We start from the raw sequence: 21,339 nt of genomic DNA, 5'->3' as shown, positions 1-21,339 counted from the left end.
AGGCCACAGCAGTGAAAGGCCCACATACCGCAAAAAAAAAAAAATGTCTTTAAAAGTTTTTAATGTACCAAAGTTAAAGGAACAACATTCTAAAATTGAGCTGTATCAGGGAATTGAGCTGTAACAGGTTAAAGTTACAAAACTACCCTAGGATCCTCCTCCCCTTGATTTCTGTGGCTTATCTCATCATGCCAGATATTAATCCTTACTAAGTGCTTGATGGATAAATAAATCCATCAATGAGCTTTCTATAACATAATTTCATGATCTGGGTTCTATCTTTGAAAGTTCCTTCTCATTGCAATAACTCATCCATCTGGCATTTTTAGGCAATTATATGTTTAAACAAGTATAAAGTATCATTTCCTGATGACTAAAGCATGCCAGCTTAAAGCACAGAGCTATCTATATTTCAGTCATCAGAATGAAATTATTTGTAAGTGTATATTTTCCAATTTTGTTGAAAAGCATACGTAAAACTTCATCTCTCCTGTAAGTCACAGCCGTTACAGACACTGCTGCTGTATCGTGTGACAGGACCACCACAGGCTGTTTTTGTCTCTGAATCATCAGTTTGTCACTTCTTTTCTTGGCGGTCTTGGGTCTTCGTTGCAGCGTGTGAGCTTCTCATTGCGGTGGCTTCTCTTGTTGCAGAGCACGGGCTCTAGGCATGCGGGCTTCAGTAGTTGTGGCACACGGACTCAGTAGTTGTGGCTCGCGGGCTCTAGAGCACAGGCTCAGTAGTTGTGGCACACAGGCCTCGTTGCTCTGCAGCACGTGGGATCTTCCCTAACCAGGGCTTGAACCTGGGTCCCCTGCATTGGCAGGCGGATTCTTAACCACCGCGCCACCAGGGAAGCCCCAGTTTGTCACTTCTTAACGTTGGGTCAGCCCCCCTCACGGACTATTTCATTTCTAATCTATGCAGATGAAAGTGAAATAACTGCTACTGTTTGTATTTAAAATAAAATAGAGTTGGTACCTTTCATGCGAAGGTATAAAAGCCTCTCTTTCTATTTCTACATATGACCCATCCACTCAGCATTCAAGGATCTACAGCAGGCCAAAGGGGATTAAGGCAGGACTGAGCCAAGACCCCACAGAGAAAGTGCCTTTTCAAGGACCTTGGCTAAGCCTCAGAAAGTTAAGGTTGCTGACAGGATTCCTGTACATTTTGTTCATTTGAATCACAGTTTAGCATGAATATATTCTATGTCGTATAAACCTCAATTACCTGTATTTAAATTTAATCTCTATACACCTTTGCTTTTCAATCTTACATGCCTACTATTTAAATTTACCTCAATTACCTGTATTTAAATTTAATCGCTATACACTTTTGCTTTTCAATCTTACAAACCTACTAGCCTTACTAGGCAGTAAGGCTACTATTACTATTTTATAGGCAGTTATCTATGAAAGATTCACCATGGGCAGAGTCAGTTTACACAACTTGATTGCATAACTGAAAGCTGTTCTGGCATAATCTCAATTAAAATTAATGAGTCATCCTAGTGAAGGCGGGAAGAGACAACGATCTACCTAAAAGTCTTGCCTTTGATATGCTTCTTCTATTATTTAAATAATATTTATTGATTCTTGCTCTAAGCCCTGGAAAAATCCAGAAAAAATGATTTCCCCGGGCCTCAAGAAGTTCTGAGTTGACTGGAAAAGACAAATTAAGACATGGATACAAAAAGGGTGATTAGTGCCGTGACAGAGCCAGGTACGTGTTACGTGAAGAACTAAGCCTCTGAGGAAAGGCTTCCAGAGGAAGTGGCATTGGAGCTGAGTCTTGAAGGGATAGTTACTTCTAGAAGAAGGTGAGGAGAACATTTTCTCAGAGAGACCAGCAATGTGCAATATGGATTGCCTCTAGGCTCTCAGAGCCACTCTGCCTGCAGAAAAACCTTTCTTTTAGTCAGAACCCTCCCGTGGCTTTCCATTGCCCACAGGATAAAGCCTCGTGTAGTCAGCCTGCCCCACCTCAGTTATTCCTGCCACCTCGAGAGCTGCCTCCTGCCTCTGCCTCAGCAAGCATCACGTTCCAGTCTCCCTGTCACCCTCTATTTCTTCATCCTTCCTGCTGTCCCCTCTGCCTCAAATTCCTTCCCCACCGCTTCTGCCTGCCAAGTTCCTACTCATTCTTTCAGGCCCCTCTCACATGTGACCACTTGGGTGAATATGGCTCATTTCCTCACACACAGAAATAGGGAAGAAGTAATTACTCCTTTGTCTGAATTCCTGTCGCATTGTACACCTATCTCGATTGTAGCACTAACTGTACTAATTGTGCCCTGATTTGCCCATCTCATCCATGACACTAGCATTTCTCACAGACACCTCTTAGGCACCTTTGCATATCCAACCCTCAACACAGGCATGACGCGTCCTCAACTTTTTTAAGTACAGAGGATGAAAATGAATGAGTGTCCAGAGTACAGATTTTTCAACTGAAGAGTATTTTTCATGCCAAACTCTGCCCCTATGCTCTTGAGCCCATTTGTCTCTTTTTCTTCCCCTACAGATGCCCGTGACAAGGTACAAACATGTACCTTGCCATTCTGTCCGATAAAACCTTGCTCTGATCCTGTTTTTCATAGCTTTGGCTTCATGCCTCTTTTCTCGTTGGTCACCAGCCTTGGTAGTCGTCTAAGTCTCTAGCCCTTCTCTTCCTAGTCACCCCTCCTATTCTCCACCGCTCTACTAAAACTGCCACTCAGATGTCACCAATGGTCTTCCCAGGGTCAAATCTTAAGCTTAGACCCCATCTCTTCTCACTCTACTTTCCTTGTCGCCATTATCGTTTCTGAGTCTCTCCACACTGCAATCCCAGTTCCACAGTGATGAGATCTTTCTAAAATACTGTGATGTTCAGAAGTCACTTATTACACGTCATAGTCTACAGAATAAAGAGAACCCAATCTTCATAACCCAAGCCATTCCAATCTGCTCGCCTGTCAGAGCCTCGCCAAGAATGCCACGTTCCAGCCACGTGGCAACAGCTACTCTGCGCTCTCTGAATATACTATGCACTTGCAACTTTCATGCTTTTGTTCAAACTGTTTCCCCGACAGTATCTGCTCTTTCTCTCCACTAAAATCCTACTTATCCTTCAAAGATGAACTCGATTATCTCCTCCACTGTAAAATCCTCCCCTCATCCAGAATTTATCACTCCCTTCACTGGACTCCTAGAGCACTCTGTTGATCAATACATCTATTATAACACTTATAGCCTTATAGTACAGCAAATTATTTGAATGTCTGTCTCCTCTATTGAATCATGAGGTTTTATGGTCAAGAACTGCGTGTTATACCTTAACCCCCAAACCTTCAGAGTCTCATATATAACAGACGTTCAATAAATACCTGTTGAATTTAATTAACTTGAATCAAGGAAGCTCCAAACAATAGCAAGGAACACCAAAACAACATCCACTGTTCCTTGAAATTTACTCAGAACTCAGAACTTAACCAATCTACCAAAGTACTGCAAAATTCAAAATATTTCCAGGTGAAATTTTATACTGCAGCAGATGTTCCCACCCACAGACATGCCCTCAGGTTATTACTTTTTGCTTCTCGAAATTCAAGTTGTCTCGCAAAATGTCTCCAGAGACCAGCTCTCCCTCCAGATGTGTCAGCTGACCCTGAAGAGTCTCCAACTTGTTTTCTGCTTTCTGGGCTCTCTGTAGAGCTCTCTGGTGAAACCCAGACTCATTTCCCAACTGTTCAACAAGCTCAGATATTTGGGCTTCAAGCTGGGAGACCATCTGGAAACAAAGAAACAGAACAAGGATAAGCCTTGTTTCAGATGCAACAAAGTATTAAAATCTACTGCTTAGCCGAAGGGACAAAACGATTTATAACACCAGCTTCCAGATTCTTTGCAACAATTAACTTAAAAAAATAGGTAATGGATAGCTGTATTTGCCTCTGCTTGAAATAAATCTACATTCGTTAGCTAATAAAATATTTTACTGGTATTTTTAATTTTTATATAATTCCTTAAACAGGTTCCTCGAGAAGTATTTAGGGAAAACACTTACTCCTAAAACTACTATTAATTTAGGAGTTTCAAAGCTTAGTTGGAAAAAGAATTCAGACAGAAAGTACTTTGAAAACTTTTGAGTTTTCAAAGTACTTTGAGTTTTCCAGAGAAACTCTTTCACCACATATACCAGATTAAGATTATACAATGAGGTAATCTTGATAGGTAACCTTGAGACATTATCAGGAATTCAAGTGCAGAAAGATATTTTTTCAAGCTTTTTTTAGAACTTTCTATTGCATATTGGTTACTCATGCACTGAAGTGCAGTGGTACTGCGTCTGTGCTGAATAGTTTTGGAGTAATGTCATCGTTTCAGCATTTGAAAGGGCAAAATTCCACTAATATAATGACTCTAAATACGGTCAATAGCAGAGTATAAGAAGGCTAGGAAATCTGATCACCACCTCCTCTTCCAAAGCATAAAATCACTATTTCTCCATTAAAGGACCCAAAACTCTACACAACCCCCTACCTTGCCCAACGCTTCCATCCTTTCCTGGAGTTTCCCTCTCTGTCCTGACCTTCCCTTAAACCAAGAACTTAAATTTACCAAACACCTCAAGTACACTTTGAGATTACTCTAATTGATTCTGCCAAATCCAATTTTCAGAAAATGCTGAATTTAATAAAAACACCAAGTTTGAGGTGATAAATTTGTTTGGCTTTGATGGTTTATTTTGGAAGAAGAAAGGGGAAAAGTAGTAGATACTTACATAATACTCAGTACCATTCTCACAGAAATTAATATATCTTGACGGTCTCAGGCTTACAGTCTCAGGTTTAAAAAAAAAAATTCCTGTTTGCCTATCTACAAACAACCAAATTTAAAGGCAAGAAGACATTCAAGCTGTCTTCAACTATTTTAAAAAGCGATTATATAGAAGAATAGTAGAATTTGTTCTGAGTTGCCCTCAGAGCTCAAGTTGAGGACCAAAAGGTATAAATCAAAGAATCTTACTCTAAGGTAAAGAATTTCCCCCAGCCCCAATAATTTCAAAGTGATATATACTCACTGTATAAGAAGATTCATTACGGACAAAAACAGAAGTGTAAATAAGCAAAACTAATTCCCATGATCCCACCACCCAGAGGCAACAACTATTAATAATTTTTAATAATTTATTTGTATGTATTGCTAAAATATAGTTGAGATATTATATATGCAATTCTGTGGGTTTGTTTTTACCTCATATTTTAAGCATCTTCACATGTCAGGCAGTGGAGTTCCCAGTCACTGGAAAAGGCTAGAATTTGACCAATCATTTGTTAAGAATGTTATGGGGGGCTGAAGTGCTATAATCAGGAAGGTTAAATTACTTAATCTCTGAACTCTCTAATTTTGTCCTTCTAAGGCTCTCAAGGTCCGAGGCCTATAATTCAATTAATTCTATACTCCTTTGGGTGTTTGAAATCAGCTACTTGATGGCAAGCTGCTCAGCATCATATCCAAGGAATTCCATTTCCAAAGGAAATTTATAATTTCATTATAGACTATGAGGCTTTAAGAACCCTCATTTCATGTTTCCTACCTTTAGTGCAATAGTAGGTCTGACCTTAATGCAAGAAATGCATTAAGTACCATATACAAAGTAACCTACAGAACAAGGGCTATCAAACAACGTCCTCAAGATACTGGCTCCTAAGGGGCTGTCTAATGATACTATGTTGTACAAGGGATGATACGTTTCTGTGCAACTGAAAATGTGCTTTCACATTGGACTCCCAGTAGAAAGTAAGTCTTTCCACCTGAAGATCCTTCCACAGTTCTCCTATCTCACAGTTGACCTGGCAAAGAGAATGAAACCAAAGAGCTAACAGATGCAGAAAATCTCAGCTGGAGAGATGGAAAACTGTGTGATCACTTAGCCACAGTCAACACGCTGCAGAGCTTACCAGAGGAGAGCAAAGTCTTCAATGGAAATCAATCAGTAATGACCTCGAGCAAGTGCAGTAACTAGACTGAGAGAGTGATAATGACCCTGAAGGAAGAAGCAGACACCTGATGTAGACCAGACTGTGGAACAGGGACTTTAAAGTCAGACAGTCCTGATTTCAAGTCCTCACTCTACCACTTACCAGTGTGTTAACTGAAGCAAGAAATTAACCTCTCTGAAACTCATAGACTTTGCTATGATGAGCAGATGAGCTAAATTAGATAATCCAAGTAGCCCGGTATTCCATACCCAACTGAAGTTCAACATATTGCATCCACTTTTTTTTTCTTAACATCTTTATTGGAGTATAATTGCTTTACAATGGTGTGTTAGTTTCTGCTTTATAACAAAGTGAATCAGCTATACGTATACGTATATCCCCATATCTCCTCCCTCTTGTGTCTCCCTCCCACCCTCCCTATCCCACCCCTCTAGGTGGTCACAAAGCACCGAGCTGATCTCCCTGTGCTATGTGGCTGCTTCCCACTAGCTATCTGTTTTACATTCGGTAGTGTATATATGTCCATGCCACTCTCTCACTTCGTCCCAGCTTACCCTTCCCCCTCCCCGTGTCGTCAAGTCCATTCTCTATGTCTGCGTCTTTATTCCTGCCCTGCCCCTAGGTTCTTCAGAACCTTTTTTTTTTTTTTTTTAGATTCCATATATATGTGTTAGCATACGGTATTTGTTTTTCTCTTTCTGACTTACTTCACTCTGTATGACAGTCTTTAGGTCCATCCACCTCACTACAAATAACTCAATTTCATTTCTTTTTATGGCTGAGTAACATTCCATTGTATATATGTGCCACATCTTCTTTATCCATTCATCTGATGATGGACACTTAGGTTGCTTCCATGTCCTGGCTATTGTAAATAGAGCTGCAGTGAACATTGTGGTACATGACTCTTTTAGAATTATGGTTTTCTCAGGGTATATGCCCAGTAGTGGGATTGCTTGGTCGTATGGTAGTTCTATTCTTAGCTGCATCCACTTTTATCATCAGTATTACTCCTCCAGAATGTGGGTTCACTCAGTCCTTTGCTTTTGTCATAAAGAGTTTATGGAGCCTTTCAGGAATTATGTTATATCGTGTTTCTCAAACTCTTTTCAGCCCAGAGAGCCTGGTTTTTCAACTAGAAGTCTTTCTGGGAAAGACAAATAAGGAATAAATGTGTTGAATCAGAGGTGAGGAGGTCCCTCCTGCATCCTCACCCTGGGTGGACCTGAAAGTGTTCCATGGAACCTGCAGACTCAGCAGAGTGTAACTTTTAAAAACACCAGGATGGCTGACCTGTGCAGAACCTACCCAACCTCCCTGCCAAGATTCTGGCGTCCAGAGAGGAGCAAACAGCTATGAACTTCCCTATATTCTATGCACCACAGAACTTACCTTCATCCGCTTACCTAGATCTCCATGAATATGATACCACCAAGTCTTTTCAAAGTTAAATTTACATATTTTTATTCAAATAAATTAACATTCCAATCTGACTCAGTTCTTGGGAACACCAAATGCCAATGCCCGGGTGAATATATGTGTCCCGTCAAAACTGTAAAGTTGTGTTGTGTTTCTCACACCAAGAAATGTGATTTTCTTTCCTTTTTTTTTTTCTCCTCCTTTTTCTTAGTATCATTTGTTAATATATCCCTGATACTCTGTGGCACAAGATGTGCTAGGGATTTCAACACTAGAGATACATGGAATAGGGCAGGGAAGAGGGGGTGGATTGTAATAAAGAATACATATCTCAATTTTTTAAAAACAAAAAGAAGGCCCTGAAATAAACCATACTTCAAAAACAAGCAGCTTGGATTTTGGAAGTGAAGTCATAATGCCCTAACAGAATTAATTTACTTCCCAAGGACAAGTAGTTGTTGATTTTTCCAGAGAGGCAACTTTTGCCCTAAGATTAAACCCAATGGGAACACGAGAGCTCAAAACTGAAGAAAGAGCCACTTAGGTCATTTAAGGGCCAGTGCCTTTTAGACATGGACAATTCTCTTCTGATTATTGAAACTAGATTTTCACTTAAGAAATACAAAAAATAAGTTATCAGGAACCAATCAAATTATCCTTTCTTCTTGTCAGTATGTATGGCCAACTTTATTGACAGGCTAGCCCTACACCTGTCATACATAATAAAAGTATGACATACATAATAAAAGTTGTGTATGTCAACTTTTATTATGACTTCAATTGGGTCACCCCAAAAGAGATGTGGGGAAGTCCCCTGGTGCCTCAGAATGTGACCTTATTTGGAAACAGAATCCTTACAGAGATAATCAAGTTAAAATGAGGTTTTGAGAATGGGCCCTAATCCAATATGACTGGTGTCCTTATTAAAAGAGGAAATTTGGAAAGAGAGACACACAAGTAGAAGGAAAATTATGTGAAGACACAGAGAGATCATGATCCATAAGCCAAGGAATACCTGAGGCTACAGAAGCTAGGTGAGAGGTGTGAAACAGATTCTCCCCTGCGGCACTCAGAAGACACCAATTCTAACACCTTAACTTTGGACTTCAAGCCTCCAGAACTGTGAGACAATAAATTTCTGTTGTTTAAGCCACCCAGGTAGTGGTACTTTGTCATGGCCATTCTAGGAAATTAGTACACTATAGAGGCTGGGAGAGCTGAAATCTCTATCTGTGTACTTTCCCAGATGCCCTTGTAGCCAGGGGTGACTATATAACATAATACTGGACAATTAAATGTCAAAAGAAGTCTACTTGAAGCTTCTGGGCAAACGTTTGGTTTAGGATATTGGAGGATTAAGAACAGAGCAGAATGATGAGATCAGAAGGGGGAGTGTGGGAGTTGCAGAAACATCTCAGGTCCTTTACGGCATCGGATTGCTTCCCCAAAGCTCCCACACCAGACTGGAAAAGCTCCAGTGGAGGATGTACAGCCTTGTGTGTGCTCTAAAGCACAGACGAGCTGTCTAGATACATTTTTGTAAGGTTGTACTAATTTGTCTATAATTAAGGAGACGACATGGAAATCACTCATGGTCCTGTCCTCTCTGTACAGATAAATTCTCAGCCAGGTGATTAGCCAGTTTGGAAACATCTAAAAGTTAAAAAACAAACAAAAAAAACTTGCCTCAAGGTTCTAAACTAAAATCTGAAAATGTCACAGCTTCCTGTCATTGTGTAAGAAATCATTATTTCAAAAACACTTGTTACGAGTGTCCTGAAATTTCAGGCTGCATAACATCGAAATACTCATTTAGAATTCCTGGGAACCCGACAGTAGAACATTCCTCTAAGAGAGTGGTTTTCAACTAGGGACAATTTCACCGCCCACCCCCCAGCCCCAGGGACATTTTGCAATGTCTAGAGACATCTTTGCTTGTCACAAACTGGGGAGAAGAGGAGGTACCATCGGTATCTAGTGGGTAGAAGCTGGAGATGCTGCTAAACATCCTACAATACACAGAACGGCCTTTACAACAAAGGATCATCCAGCTCAGAAAATGTCAATAGCTGAGATACCCTGCTCTAAGATATAGTAAAGCATTTAAAAAGAAAATTAGATTTTGTTATAATCAGAAAAGCATGGAACAAGTAGAAATGACTTACTGAAAAAGTGTGGGTGGTGTCCGGAGTTCTACCCCGAACTGCAAATAGAGGAGAGTGAAAATGAAGAGCGAAGAGGTAAACAAGAAAAGCAATGTTCAGTAAGTAGGAGTCACGGTGAAGGGGAGAATTTGCCAGGCCCTGAGCACAAGGGTATTACTCAAGAGTGGACTGTGTGTTTATCCACGGCAGCTGGCAGGGCGTTGCAGCCTCCTCAACAAACAGATTCATCAAACTGCAAAGCTCCCATTCTTCAGAAACATTTCTAAGACAATATATGGAATCCATTTTCTCCTGATTTTACTTGAAGATGAGTCACACAAGGTGCCAGCTATATGCTTGATTTCAGGCTTCTAAATAGTGAGAGCAGCTACTGAAAAAAATTACAGGGTAGGAAAGGCGGACAAAGGCACTAAAAACACTGAATCATTCTCATTTTTATGAGGAGAGGGAGAAGGCATATCCAGCTTAACCAATTTACATCATTTTGCTTTAGAAAATAAACATATACTTCATGCTGACAACTTTATGCCATGTTTCACATGCTGGAATTAAAATAGTTTTAGGAAAACATTTGGGAAAATAGAAGAGGGAAGCAATAAAATGAAATGGCAAAGATCCATTAGCTATTGAAGTACGTCTATTACTATTCAAGGTAAGTCACTTGAAGTTTTTCCCAGTCCTGTAAATAATTCCCTTCCCCAGTCCAGGACCTATATGTGTACTGCATCACAAGATAAACTGAGTCACTCTCAGAGACCCACACATGTTACAGGGGTGAACATTTTATATCCACAGAGAATCCTACACTTGAACAAAGGAGTCACTAGGGCTGCTCCTGGAGTACAAGTGAATTTTGCAGTTTTAAAGGGAATTAAAAATGTTTTATCGGGACTTCCCTGGTGGCGCAGTGGTTAAGAATCCGCCTGCCAATGCAGGCGACACAGGTTCAACCCCTGGTCCAGGAAGATCCCACATGCCACGGAGAAACTAAGCCCGTGCACCACAACTACTGAAGCCCACGCGCTCTAGGGTCCACGAGCCACTATCACTGAGCCCACGTGCTGCAAATACTGAAGCCTGTGCACCTTGAGCCCGTGCTCCACAACAAGAGAAGCCACTGCAATGAGAAGCCCGCGCACCACAACGAAGACCCAACGCAGCCAAAAATAAATAAATAAATAAATTTATTTTTTAAAAGTTTCATCACTAAAGGAAATTTACAAATGCAACCCCGAACTTTGAGTTAGTGATCACTTTGAGTTTTTTAGGATCATTAAAAGGAGGAAAAGTGCATTTTCTCCTTTCAAGCAAAAAAATGAACTCAATAGAAGAAACAGTTCCTAATGGAATTATACATAGAATTTGGATATTATTTACCTTAAAACCTCATTAATTAGGACTTCAATAATCTGGATTTGAGGATAGTTTAAACAGAGTGTGGGCTGAAATTAACTCAGCTAAGCAAAGCTTTATAGAAAATGAGACTTGTTAATAATATAAATAAGGTAACAAAATTAAGCAAGCTTCAATCATATGTGTGATTTCAACCATTTTTAAATCCACTTGTTAAATAGGTCCCCTGAAAGACTGTTCCAGGTACCAACACATCAGGAAAAGGAGGCGAGAAGGGGAGGAGGGGCCAGGGCAGCAATAGTTAATGTTTAGTGTTGCTATTTGCCGGACAGTGTGTTAAGGACTTCCTAACAATTTTTTTTCATTTAATGCTTACAACAAACAACAACCTGAAGAGGCAGATACAGTTGCAGGTCCAGGAACTCTTATCTACAATTGCAAAATCCAAAAGGATCTGAAAGCTGACGGTTTTTTTCCAAAAGTTATTTGCTAGCAAAGCTTGACCTAACAGGATTTGGCAACAAAGCCTGACCTGAAGTGACCGAGGCTATGCACAGTCTTGGTGGGTCCCACGCAGCAGAGCTGCTCACAGCTTTTGCCACAGAAGATGAATGTGGTGAGTATGGGGTGCCGTCCCAGACGCCACTGAGGAGGAATGTGGAAGGGTGCTTTCTCCATTACCTTTCTGGGGACAATTTTACCTTCCTAAACACTGAAAAATTCTGAATTCAAAACCACAGCAGGCTCCAAGGGTTTCAGACAAGGGGTGTGGACCCTGGGCTGTTCCTGTACAGCAGGCCAGGAAGCAAAATCTCAGAGGCTGTCCTCTCAGGAGCCTGCCCAAGGTCACATCTGGAGCAAGTGAGTGTTCAGTAGAGACCAAGATTCAGCCCGGGTAGCTCTGAGTCCAGAACCCACATGGTAGTATGCGGTCAGGCTTCGGGACTATAATATATAATTGAAAGTAGTACAACCACATTTAAATGCTACTTTTAACTAACTCAGACAACCCACTCACTTACTGAGTATGCTGAATGAAGGAGCTGAATGAAGGAGCTGACTGTCCTTAAGAAGCCGGTACGCAGCCATCACCCACTCACCCGTTTCCCGCTCTCTTCCCGGCTGCCCATTTCTCGAATCCTCTCCAGAATGGCATCCTCCGTGGGCCTAAGCGTGCCCGAGCTGCTCCTCAGGAGGGCTGCAATTTTCTCCCTAAATGAGGAGTACTCGCTCTGCGAGGCTGTGGCTGCATCCACACTGGCCTTCAAACTCTTCTCCAACTCCAGAGAGCTTCTCTTCAAGAGGCTCAGCTCCTGCTTTGAGGCATCCCAGACCTGCTGGCCAGCAAGCAGCCTTTCTTGGAGGATCTTAACTTCCCTTTCAAGAGCTTCTTTCTCCTCTACAGCACTGAGCAAGTCCTAAAATAATTTCGGAAAGTGAGGACAGTAGCATTATCAGCTAAGGAGGGGAACCTGCATTTGCTTCTCATTTACCTTGCTTGCTAATAAGTTCAAGGAGTTAGGGTTAAATGCTCATTCCATTTTTAATTTTAGGTGCCCTATCCTCTCTTCATAAAGTTTGTTCAATTGTAAAGCTATGTTAGGTAAATTTAGATGTCTGAAAAACAGAAGGGATATAAAATCAGGGCTAGAAAAAAAAAGAAGGAAGATGACATATAAGCCTTTTCTATGTGGACCTCTGGAAAGAGTTAATAAAAACAAATCATTGGCTAACATACTACTAGATTCGATCCATATATAGAATATGTTTACAGGCCTATGTGTTCTTAAGTTTGGTATAAATGGAAATTGATGTTGAGTAAACAGTAAACCCTCAGAGTCCTAATAAGTCACTAAAAGTTATTTGAATGAAGATGTCTCCCCTTAAAACTATTTTAAATAACAGGTAGAATTATCATAAAAAATCATTGTATAAAGGAGAGTAGGGCTTCCCTGGTGGCGCAGTGGTTGAGAGTCCGCCTGCCGATGCAGGGGACACGGGTTCGTGCCCCGGTCCGGGAAGATCCCACATGCCGCGGAGCGGCTGTGCCCGTGAGCCAGGCCGCTGGGCCTGCGCGTCCGGAGCCTGTGCTCCGCAACGGGAGAGGCCACAACAGTGAGAGGCCCGCATACCGCAAAAAAAAAAAAAAGGAGAGTAAAATCTTTCTTTCAATATTCATTGACTGTGTATCCCCCTGTCTCATAAAAATAAAACCAATACTGATAGGACCTGAAGAAAGGAAATAGAAAGGAGTAGCCATTTGGTGGGTGGGAGGATTAAAAGTTAGAGGGAGATACAGTACCATACTGAGAAGAATACTTTCAAAGAATATGATATGTATGATTAGGTTTGTAAAAATAAAGGGCATTGAGAAAGTTACCAGTACACCTACTTCTATTTACTATATGTAGAATGGTCCAAAGAGGCATAAAAAGGATATCTTTAAAATTCATTTAAAAAAAAACAAAACAAAACACTTGTGGACATCAAGTTCCCAATTAAGTGAATTCACATCAAATAAGATTAAGCAGTCGGTTAGCCAGCACTGCTATAATACTGTAGTCTAGGTAAATGGCAAACATATTTTTGGTTTTTATTTAAAATAGTATGTTAGGGGCAAAAATAATTAAAAAGAAACCATATCGTCAAATAACAGATTCTACGTCTAAACTGGCCAGTTGACATTTCAGGCTGCTAGTTAAAATGCAATCATCCCTTTTGCATTAGAGCTTGAAGACAGGAAGAATGTTACTTGAAATGCTACCTCCTACTTTTTATTTAAAAAAAAAGAAAGAGAATATCTTCCTTTTTTTCCTGGTGATTTGTTTTTAAATCAAGGAAGTCTTGGGCATCAATTTGAATGAAAAGTCATCCAGTGGATGTAGGTAGTTAGAGAAAGCTGCCCCTTTCAGAGATGTAATAACTAAACTAATTATAGAAACCAGTCTGTGAAATGCTTTGCTTCTCCAGGTCCTGGCACCAGCTCCATTTCCCCACTGCCTTTCCAAACCAGTCGTCTGTGCAGAGAAGTCCCATTATTACTGCTAATTAAATTATGTACACTTTATCACAAATACAATATTTTAACACTTTACAGATTTCTTTTCAGATAGTAATACAGTAGCTGCTCAATTAGAGTAACTAGTATCAGCATTGGCGATAATAAGTTGGGCCCATGTATTACTCAGAAACTACCATCTAATGTGTGGTTAGAAAACTGAGGTCCTAAATTCGATGATGCAGGGATGAAAATTAATCCTAATCCCCTCAGAGTTCTAAAACTCGATAGGAAATTACATATTAACTTTTACATTGAAAGAAAGTCCCTAATGCAAAAGAGGGGAGTTTCCATGACCAATGGAGAGATATTTTTAACCAGGAATTTACAAAAGATCCTAAAAATACACAAAAAATATATCAGACACTTGAGTACTATAGACTTACTGTCAGTTTGGAATAAACTAATCAATCAGCAGCTTACAGCAGGAGACCAATAAACACCATTAAAATATTTCAGCTATGAGGCATTTTTTCCACCCCAATATCAAACTGTTTTCTCACTGCCTTAGAGACCAGGGTCGAAACAGTCTTCTTTAACAAATCCAAAGCACCAATGCTTATGTCTAATAAAAATCAGAAAATTCTTTTGTGGTCATAGAATATAGTGGCACATGGCAGCAGGTCAGATTTTTTTTTTTCTGGACACATTTCAGCCCACAGAACTATATGCTGTTTCTCGTATGAAATGCAGACTCGGGAGCCAGCGACAAGGCCTTGGGGACCTGCTCCCCCAGTGCTCTGATTAAGCGCTTCACAATTCAGAGGCACGCGGCCGATCTGCTGGAAACAGATGTCCTCAGACTAAAAATGCAATTACTTGTAGAGCTATCGGGAGACAGCGGCTAGAGTAGAGTCTGGTTGCATGGCTACCTCAAGGATACACTGAAGTAATGTGACATTGGTGTCGCCGGCCAGGACCTCGGGACTGCTGTCAGAGCACACTGACACACAGAACAAGAAACAAGTAGCTCCCTCAGAGCAAAATCAGGGCTGACCTCCACAGAAGAAATCGCACTGGCAAATGAGCACAGACCCTATCAAGACAGTGACAGGGATCACTTTAAAAAATTTTTAAATTAAATCTTTAGATTCAGGGCTACTAATGCAACAAAGTATAATGACCCCTTCACAATTACTTTTAACAAAAACATTTGTAAATAATAGGATCAAGGTGTTCAATTTAACTTCCCAATTAAATGCAGTAAGTAATGAAATCATTCAAAGGTTTGTGTTTTTAAAACACAATTGATTCCTATTACAATGTTGCTAACCATCCTATGGATTTGGATATGCCTGAGATCAAACTGCCTCTCAAAACTAAAATGACTAATTATCATCAGGGTAGAAAACCTCTGGCTTGAGCTTAATTCATCCAACCCTAGACAAATTTCGTAAAATTAAAAATTCGTTGGTTATTTCTACCTACTGCAGTTAACATCAACAAATAAACTCAGAAATTCCCCCAAACATGTCCTCTCATACATTGCTGGTGGAAGTGTGAATAGGCATAATTTTGATATAAATATCTAAAACATGTAATATGCACAATATCCTTTGGCCCTGTAATTCCATGATATATTAGAGTGGAAGCTGCAGAGTAACATTTTACTTCAAAATGAGGAGGACCTTTCCCAAATCTGAGCTGTCCCAGTGGCATAATCAACCTTGGAAAATAATAAGAATTCAACTTAAATTTGAAATTCCCATTATTGACAAACCCGATACAAGTTAACAATAAATTTAACTGTCCATGAGGCCAGTGTGTTCCTGGGCTTCACTTCAGTACTGCAAAACGCTCTGCCCTGAACTGGTCAGACTGTGCCTGGAGGACCATGGACAGTTCCCAGCTGAAATTTTAAGAGGGACATTGTCAAAATGGAATGAGTTCTGCATCACATGCTAGGATTAGACCCATAACAAAAAAATTTATGCAATCATGTTATTTTAAATTCTGTTTTAATTTACTTTAAATGTGTTGAATGAACCTAAAGACAAAGCATTGAAAACTTAATTATAGTTACAGAACAGAATGAAAATATTACAAACCTTGACAAGGTAAATACAATAATAAAATAAAAACTGGAATGCAGAACGATGGGAGTAAAAAGTAGGAGGCATTAAATTCATCATATATCATAGCAGAACATCTAAAAATACTATATCAGGTTGTTGAATCAGGAACAGAAATGTATTGTTTTAAAGTCTTAATGGTAATATCAGAGGTTCAAACAAGCGTTTGAGGCTAGAAGTGGAAGGAGAGATGATTTTTAATTTCACTTTGGAGCCTTATGAACATTTTTAATCTTTTATAATATGAGCAGATATTAGTTTAGTGTTTATTTTCATTTTAATTACTCACCATTTTAGAATGGTGAGCTCCTCTAGCTTATGAGCGCCAGGACCCAGACCTACCCACCATCCTGTTGGCACCAGTACTGGGATGCCTCAGGCCAAGTAGCTAGGTGGGAAGGGATACAGCACCACTAGTAGGCTGGCTGGCTGCCTTAGAACCCCATAATCCACTAGCCCACCCACCAGAATGCCCAGGACCAGGCCCCACCCACCTGTGCACCTGCACTAGCCCTGGAACCCCCAAGACCTGCAGCCAGCTGACATTACTTGGCCACAGCCACTAGGAGGCCAACACCAGCTCTGAGATACCTTGGGCCCCTCAGCCAGCCACCCCAGGAACCAACCCCACCCACAAGCAGGCAGACAACAGACCCAGGACCACTGCAACCCAGGAACCTGCCATGTCAGGACCCAGCCCACACACGAAGGAGCCAACACCAGCTCTGGGACACCCTGGGCCACTCAGCCAGCACCAATCCCTAGAAACATACAATCTTCCAAGACTGAATCAGGAAGAAATAGAAAATATGAACAGACCAAACATCAGTAATAAAATTGAATCAGTAATTTTAAAACTTCCAACAAACAAAATTCCAGGATCAGATGGCTTCATAGGTGAATTCTACCAAACATTTAGAGAAGAGTTAACACCTATCCTTCTTGAATTGTTTCAAAAAATTGCAAAGGAAGGAACACTTCCAAACTCATTCCACAAGGCCATGTATTATCCTGATACCAAAACCAGACAAAGAATCACTAAAAAGAAAATTACAGGCTAATACCACCGATAAACATAGATGCAAAAATCGTCAACAATAAATTAGCAAATCAATTTTAACAATACATTAAAAGGATCATACCCATGATCAAGAGGGATTTATCCCAGGGATGCAAGGATGTTTCAACATCTCCAAATCCATCAGTGTTATATACTACATTAATATATTGAAAAGTAAAAATCATATGATCATCTCAATAGATGCAGAAAAAGATTTTGACAGAATTCAACAGCCACTTATGATAAAAAAAAAAAAAAACTCTCCAGAAAGTGGGCATAGAGGGAACATACCTCAACATAATAAAGGCCATATATATGACAAGCCCACAGCTAACATCATACTCAATGGTGAAAATCTGAAAGCATTTCCTCTAGGATCTGGAACAAGATAAAGATGCCCACTCTTGCCACTTTTACTCAACACAGTATTGGAAGTCTTAGCCACAACAATCAGACAAGAAAAAGAAATAAAAAGAATCCAAATTGTGAAGGAAGAAGCAAACTGTCATGTTTGAGGATGACATAATACTATACATAGAAAATCCTAAAGATGCCACCGAAAAACTACTGGAACTCATCAATGAATTCAGTAAAGCTGTAGGATACAAAATTAATATGCAAAAATCTGTTGCATTTCTATATACTAACAATGAACTATCTGGAAGAGGAATCAAGAAAACTATCCCATTTACAATCACATCAAAAAGAACAGAATATCTAGAAATAAATCTAAGGAGGTAAAAGACCTGTATTCAGAAGATTATAAGCCACTGATGAAAGAAACTAAAGATGACAGAAACAGATAAAAAAATATACCATGCTCATGGACTGGAATAATTAATATTGTTAAAATGACCATACTACCCAAGGCAATCTACAAATTCAATGCAATATCTATCAAAATACCAATGTTATTTTTCACAGAACTAGAACAAATAATTCTAAAATTTGTACGGAAACACAAAAGACCTCAAATAGTCAAAACCTTCTTCAGAAAGAAGAAAAAGCTGGAGGTATCATGCTCCCTGATTTCAAACTATTACACAAAGCTACAGTAATCAAAACTGTGTGGTACTGGCACAAAAACAGACATGTAGATCAATGGAATAGAATAGAGACCCCAGAAATAAACTCACATTTATATGGGCAATTAATCTACAACAAAGGAGGCAAAAATATACTGTGGGAAAAAGATAGCCTCTTCAACAAATGGCGTTGGAAAAACTGGACAGCTACATGCAAAAGAATCGAACTGGACAACTTCCTCACACCACACACAAGAATAAATTCAAAATGGATTAAAAACTTAAATGTAAGACCTGAAACCATAAAACTTCTAGAAAAAAAACATAGGCTATGTGCTCTTTGACATCAGTCTTAGTAATATTTTTTTGGACCTGTCTCCTCAGTCAAGGGAAACAAAATCAAAAATAAACAAATGGGACTACATCAAACTAAAAAGCTGTTGCACAGCAAAGGAAACTATCAACAAAATGAAAAGGCAGCCTATTGAATGGAAGAAGATATCTGCAAACAATAAATCTTTTAACAGGTTAAAAGCCAAAATATACGAAGAACTGATACAACTCAACATCAGAAAAAAAAAAAAAAAAAGGTCTTCCCTGGTGGCGCAGTGGTTGGGAGTCCGCCTGCCGATGCAGGGGACGCGGGTTCGTGCCCCGGTCCGGGAGGATCCCACATGCCACGGAGCGGCTGGGCTCGTGAGCCATGGCCACTGAGCCTGCGCGTCCAGAGCCTGTGCTCCGCAACGGGAGAGGCCATGGCACTGAGAGGCCCACGTACCACAAAAAAAAAAGAGAACAACTAGATTGAAAAATGGGCAGAGGACCTGAATAGACATTTTTCCAAAAAGACATACAGATGGCCAACAGATCCATGAAAAGATGCTCAACATCACTATTGAAAATCAAAACCACAATGAGATATTACTTCTCACCAGCCAGTACAGTTATTATCAATAAGACAACAAATAGCAAGTGTTGGTGAGGATGTGGAGAAAAGGAAACCCTCGTTCACAGTTGGTGGAATGTAAATTGGTGCAGCCTCTGTGGAAAACAATATGGAGATTCCTCAAAAAAATTAAAATTGAACAACCATATCATCCAGCAATTCCACTCCTGGATATTTATCCAAAGAAAATGAAAATACTAATTAGAAAAGATATATGCACCCCTATGTTCCTGCAGCATTATATATAAATATATAACTCAGCTATAAGAAAAGAATGTATATAACTCAGCTATAAACTCAGCTATAAGAAAAGAATGAAATCTTGCCATTTGCAACAACATGGATGGGCCTAGAGGGTGTTATGCTAAGTGAAATAAGTCAGACAGAGAAAGACACAGAATCACTGTGCGATTCCATTTATATGTGCAATCTAAAAAACAAATGAACAGACATAACAAAACAGAAATGGAGTCATAGATACAGAGAACAAACAGGTGGTTGCCAGAGGGTAGGGGGATGAGGGAAGGAAAGAAGTAGGTGAGGGAGACTAAGATGTACAAACTTCCAGCTGCAAAATAAGTGAGTCATGGGTATGAAATGTACATTGGGGAATATAATCAATAATTACGTAATATCCTTTTATTGTGACTGACAGTAAATAGACTTACCATGATGATCACTTTGAAATGTATAGAAATATCAAATCACTATGTTGCATAACAGGAACTAACATAGTGTTGTAGGACAAATATACTTCAAAAACAAACTCATCGGTTACAAGGGGTGGGAGGTAGGGGAAGGGGGAATTAGATGAAGGCAGTCAAAAGGTACAAACTCCCACTTAAAAGACAAATAAATCCTAGGGATGTGATGTACAACATGATAAGTATAATGAACGCTGCCGTATGTTATACGGGACAGTTGTTAAGAGAGTAAATCCTAAGAGCTCTCATCACAAGGAAAAAATTTTCTATTTCTTTAATTTTGTATCTATACGAGATGATGGATGTTCACTAAACTTATTGTGTAATCATTTCACGATGTATGTAAGTCAAACCATTATGCTCTACACCTTAAACTTATACAGTACTGTATAGCAATTATATCTCCATAAAACTGGAAAAAAAGAGAGAACCAGGATGAGGACGTGAATTATAGGGATTTTGATCCTGACTTGCTCCAGTGAAGAACTGTCAAACAATTAAGACTGCACAGAGGAAGTGGACCTCCGGTGAGTTCCCTGCCTCTGGAGGAGTTCAAGGGAAGGCTGGGTACTAGCTAGACAGGGACATTTTAGAGATGATTCTTATTTCAAATAGAGAGTTTGATGATCTAGATTCTAAAAGACCTTAGGGTCACTTCCAACATTGTGATTCTATGATTTTGAAGAGCTCTTTAACTTCTTTAGTAATTTATCCTGTCTGATAATTTCTCATTTCCAGGAACTCTTTCCATATGTCTGTACTCTTAAAATAACCATACATTTACTTTAATCCCTAGATAAAAGTAAATAACTAGGAAAAGGAAATTAAAACACTGAGCATCAATTATGTGCTGGGCTTGTCTTGAGTACCATATGTAGATTACATCATTCAATCCTAACGATAACTGTAAGAGGTAGATCCTTAAATTATTTTCCCATTTTACATACAAGAAACTGAAGTTCAAAGAGGTAAAGTCATATGCCTCAGATCACACAGCCAAATGATTCTGGAGCCTATATTAAAAACCCAAGAGCCTTGCCTCTGAGCCACCCTGCTCAGTGTGTCTCTCTTATCCTCTCCCCTCCTACACACGCTGCTGTAGACAACAAACCAAGAAAGCAGAAGGGACATCCTTCCAAACCAAGCCTGCTGACTCCAAAACCAATATTCTTTCTCCTAGCTTCAATTCTGGCCACTAGAATTAAGGAAAATGTGAACAGTGTGAAGGAAAATAAGCTGTTTTAAATCCATTATGTAAGTTTAATTTCTGATTCACTGATTGAAATGTCTGGTCTATAGGAAACGTGTGTGGCTAATGTAGATAAAGTGACTACTTTTCTCAGCATTAGATTATTTCGAGACAACAACAACAACAAAAGGTGCCAATCTATAAAAGTTTTAAAAACGTACTGCAATTTTAACTATTAAAGATTGTCAAATAATATATTATCCATATGTATAATAAATCACCTGGATTTTTATTTGGGAATTTTCATAAAGTAACTTAAAAAAAATCATTAAGATAATAAGAAAAGCTGAGTCTGGTA

General features: G+C 39.6%; 2 protein-coding genes across 2 annotated transcripts in view; both read right to left on the bottom strand.

Annotated features, from left to right (window-relative positions):
* CCDC170 (coiled-coil domain containing 170) overlaps positions 1 to 21,339 on the bottom strand; it is a 54,162-nt gene that overhangs the window by 17,677 nt on the left and 15,146 nt on the right. The window contains 2 exon segments of the mRNA XM_029224361.1: positions 3,575 to 3,775; positions 12,028 to 12,345. Coding sequence (XP_029080194.1) covers positions 3,575 to 3,775; positions 12,028 to 12,345 — 519 coding nt within the window.
* Positions 1 to 21,339, bottom strand: part of ESR1 (estrogen receptor 1) — a 493,708-nt gene that overhangs the window by 467,251 nt on the left and 5,118 nt on the right. The gene's annotated exons all lie outside the window — the stretch shown is intronic.

The sequence above is a fragment of the Monodon monoceros genome, unplaced genomic scaffold, assembly GCF_005190385.1.
Source record: "Monodon monoceros isolate NGI ecotype Baffin Bay Population unplaced genomic scaffold, NGI_Narwhal_1 Super_Scaffold_15, whole genome shotgun sequence".
Classification (NCBI taxonomy): Eukaryota; Metazoa; Chordata; class Mammalia; order Artiodactyla; family Monodontidae; genus Monodon; species Monodon monoceros.
This window is presented reverse-complemented; position numbering and strand designations above follow the sequence as displayed.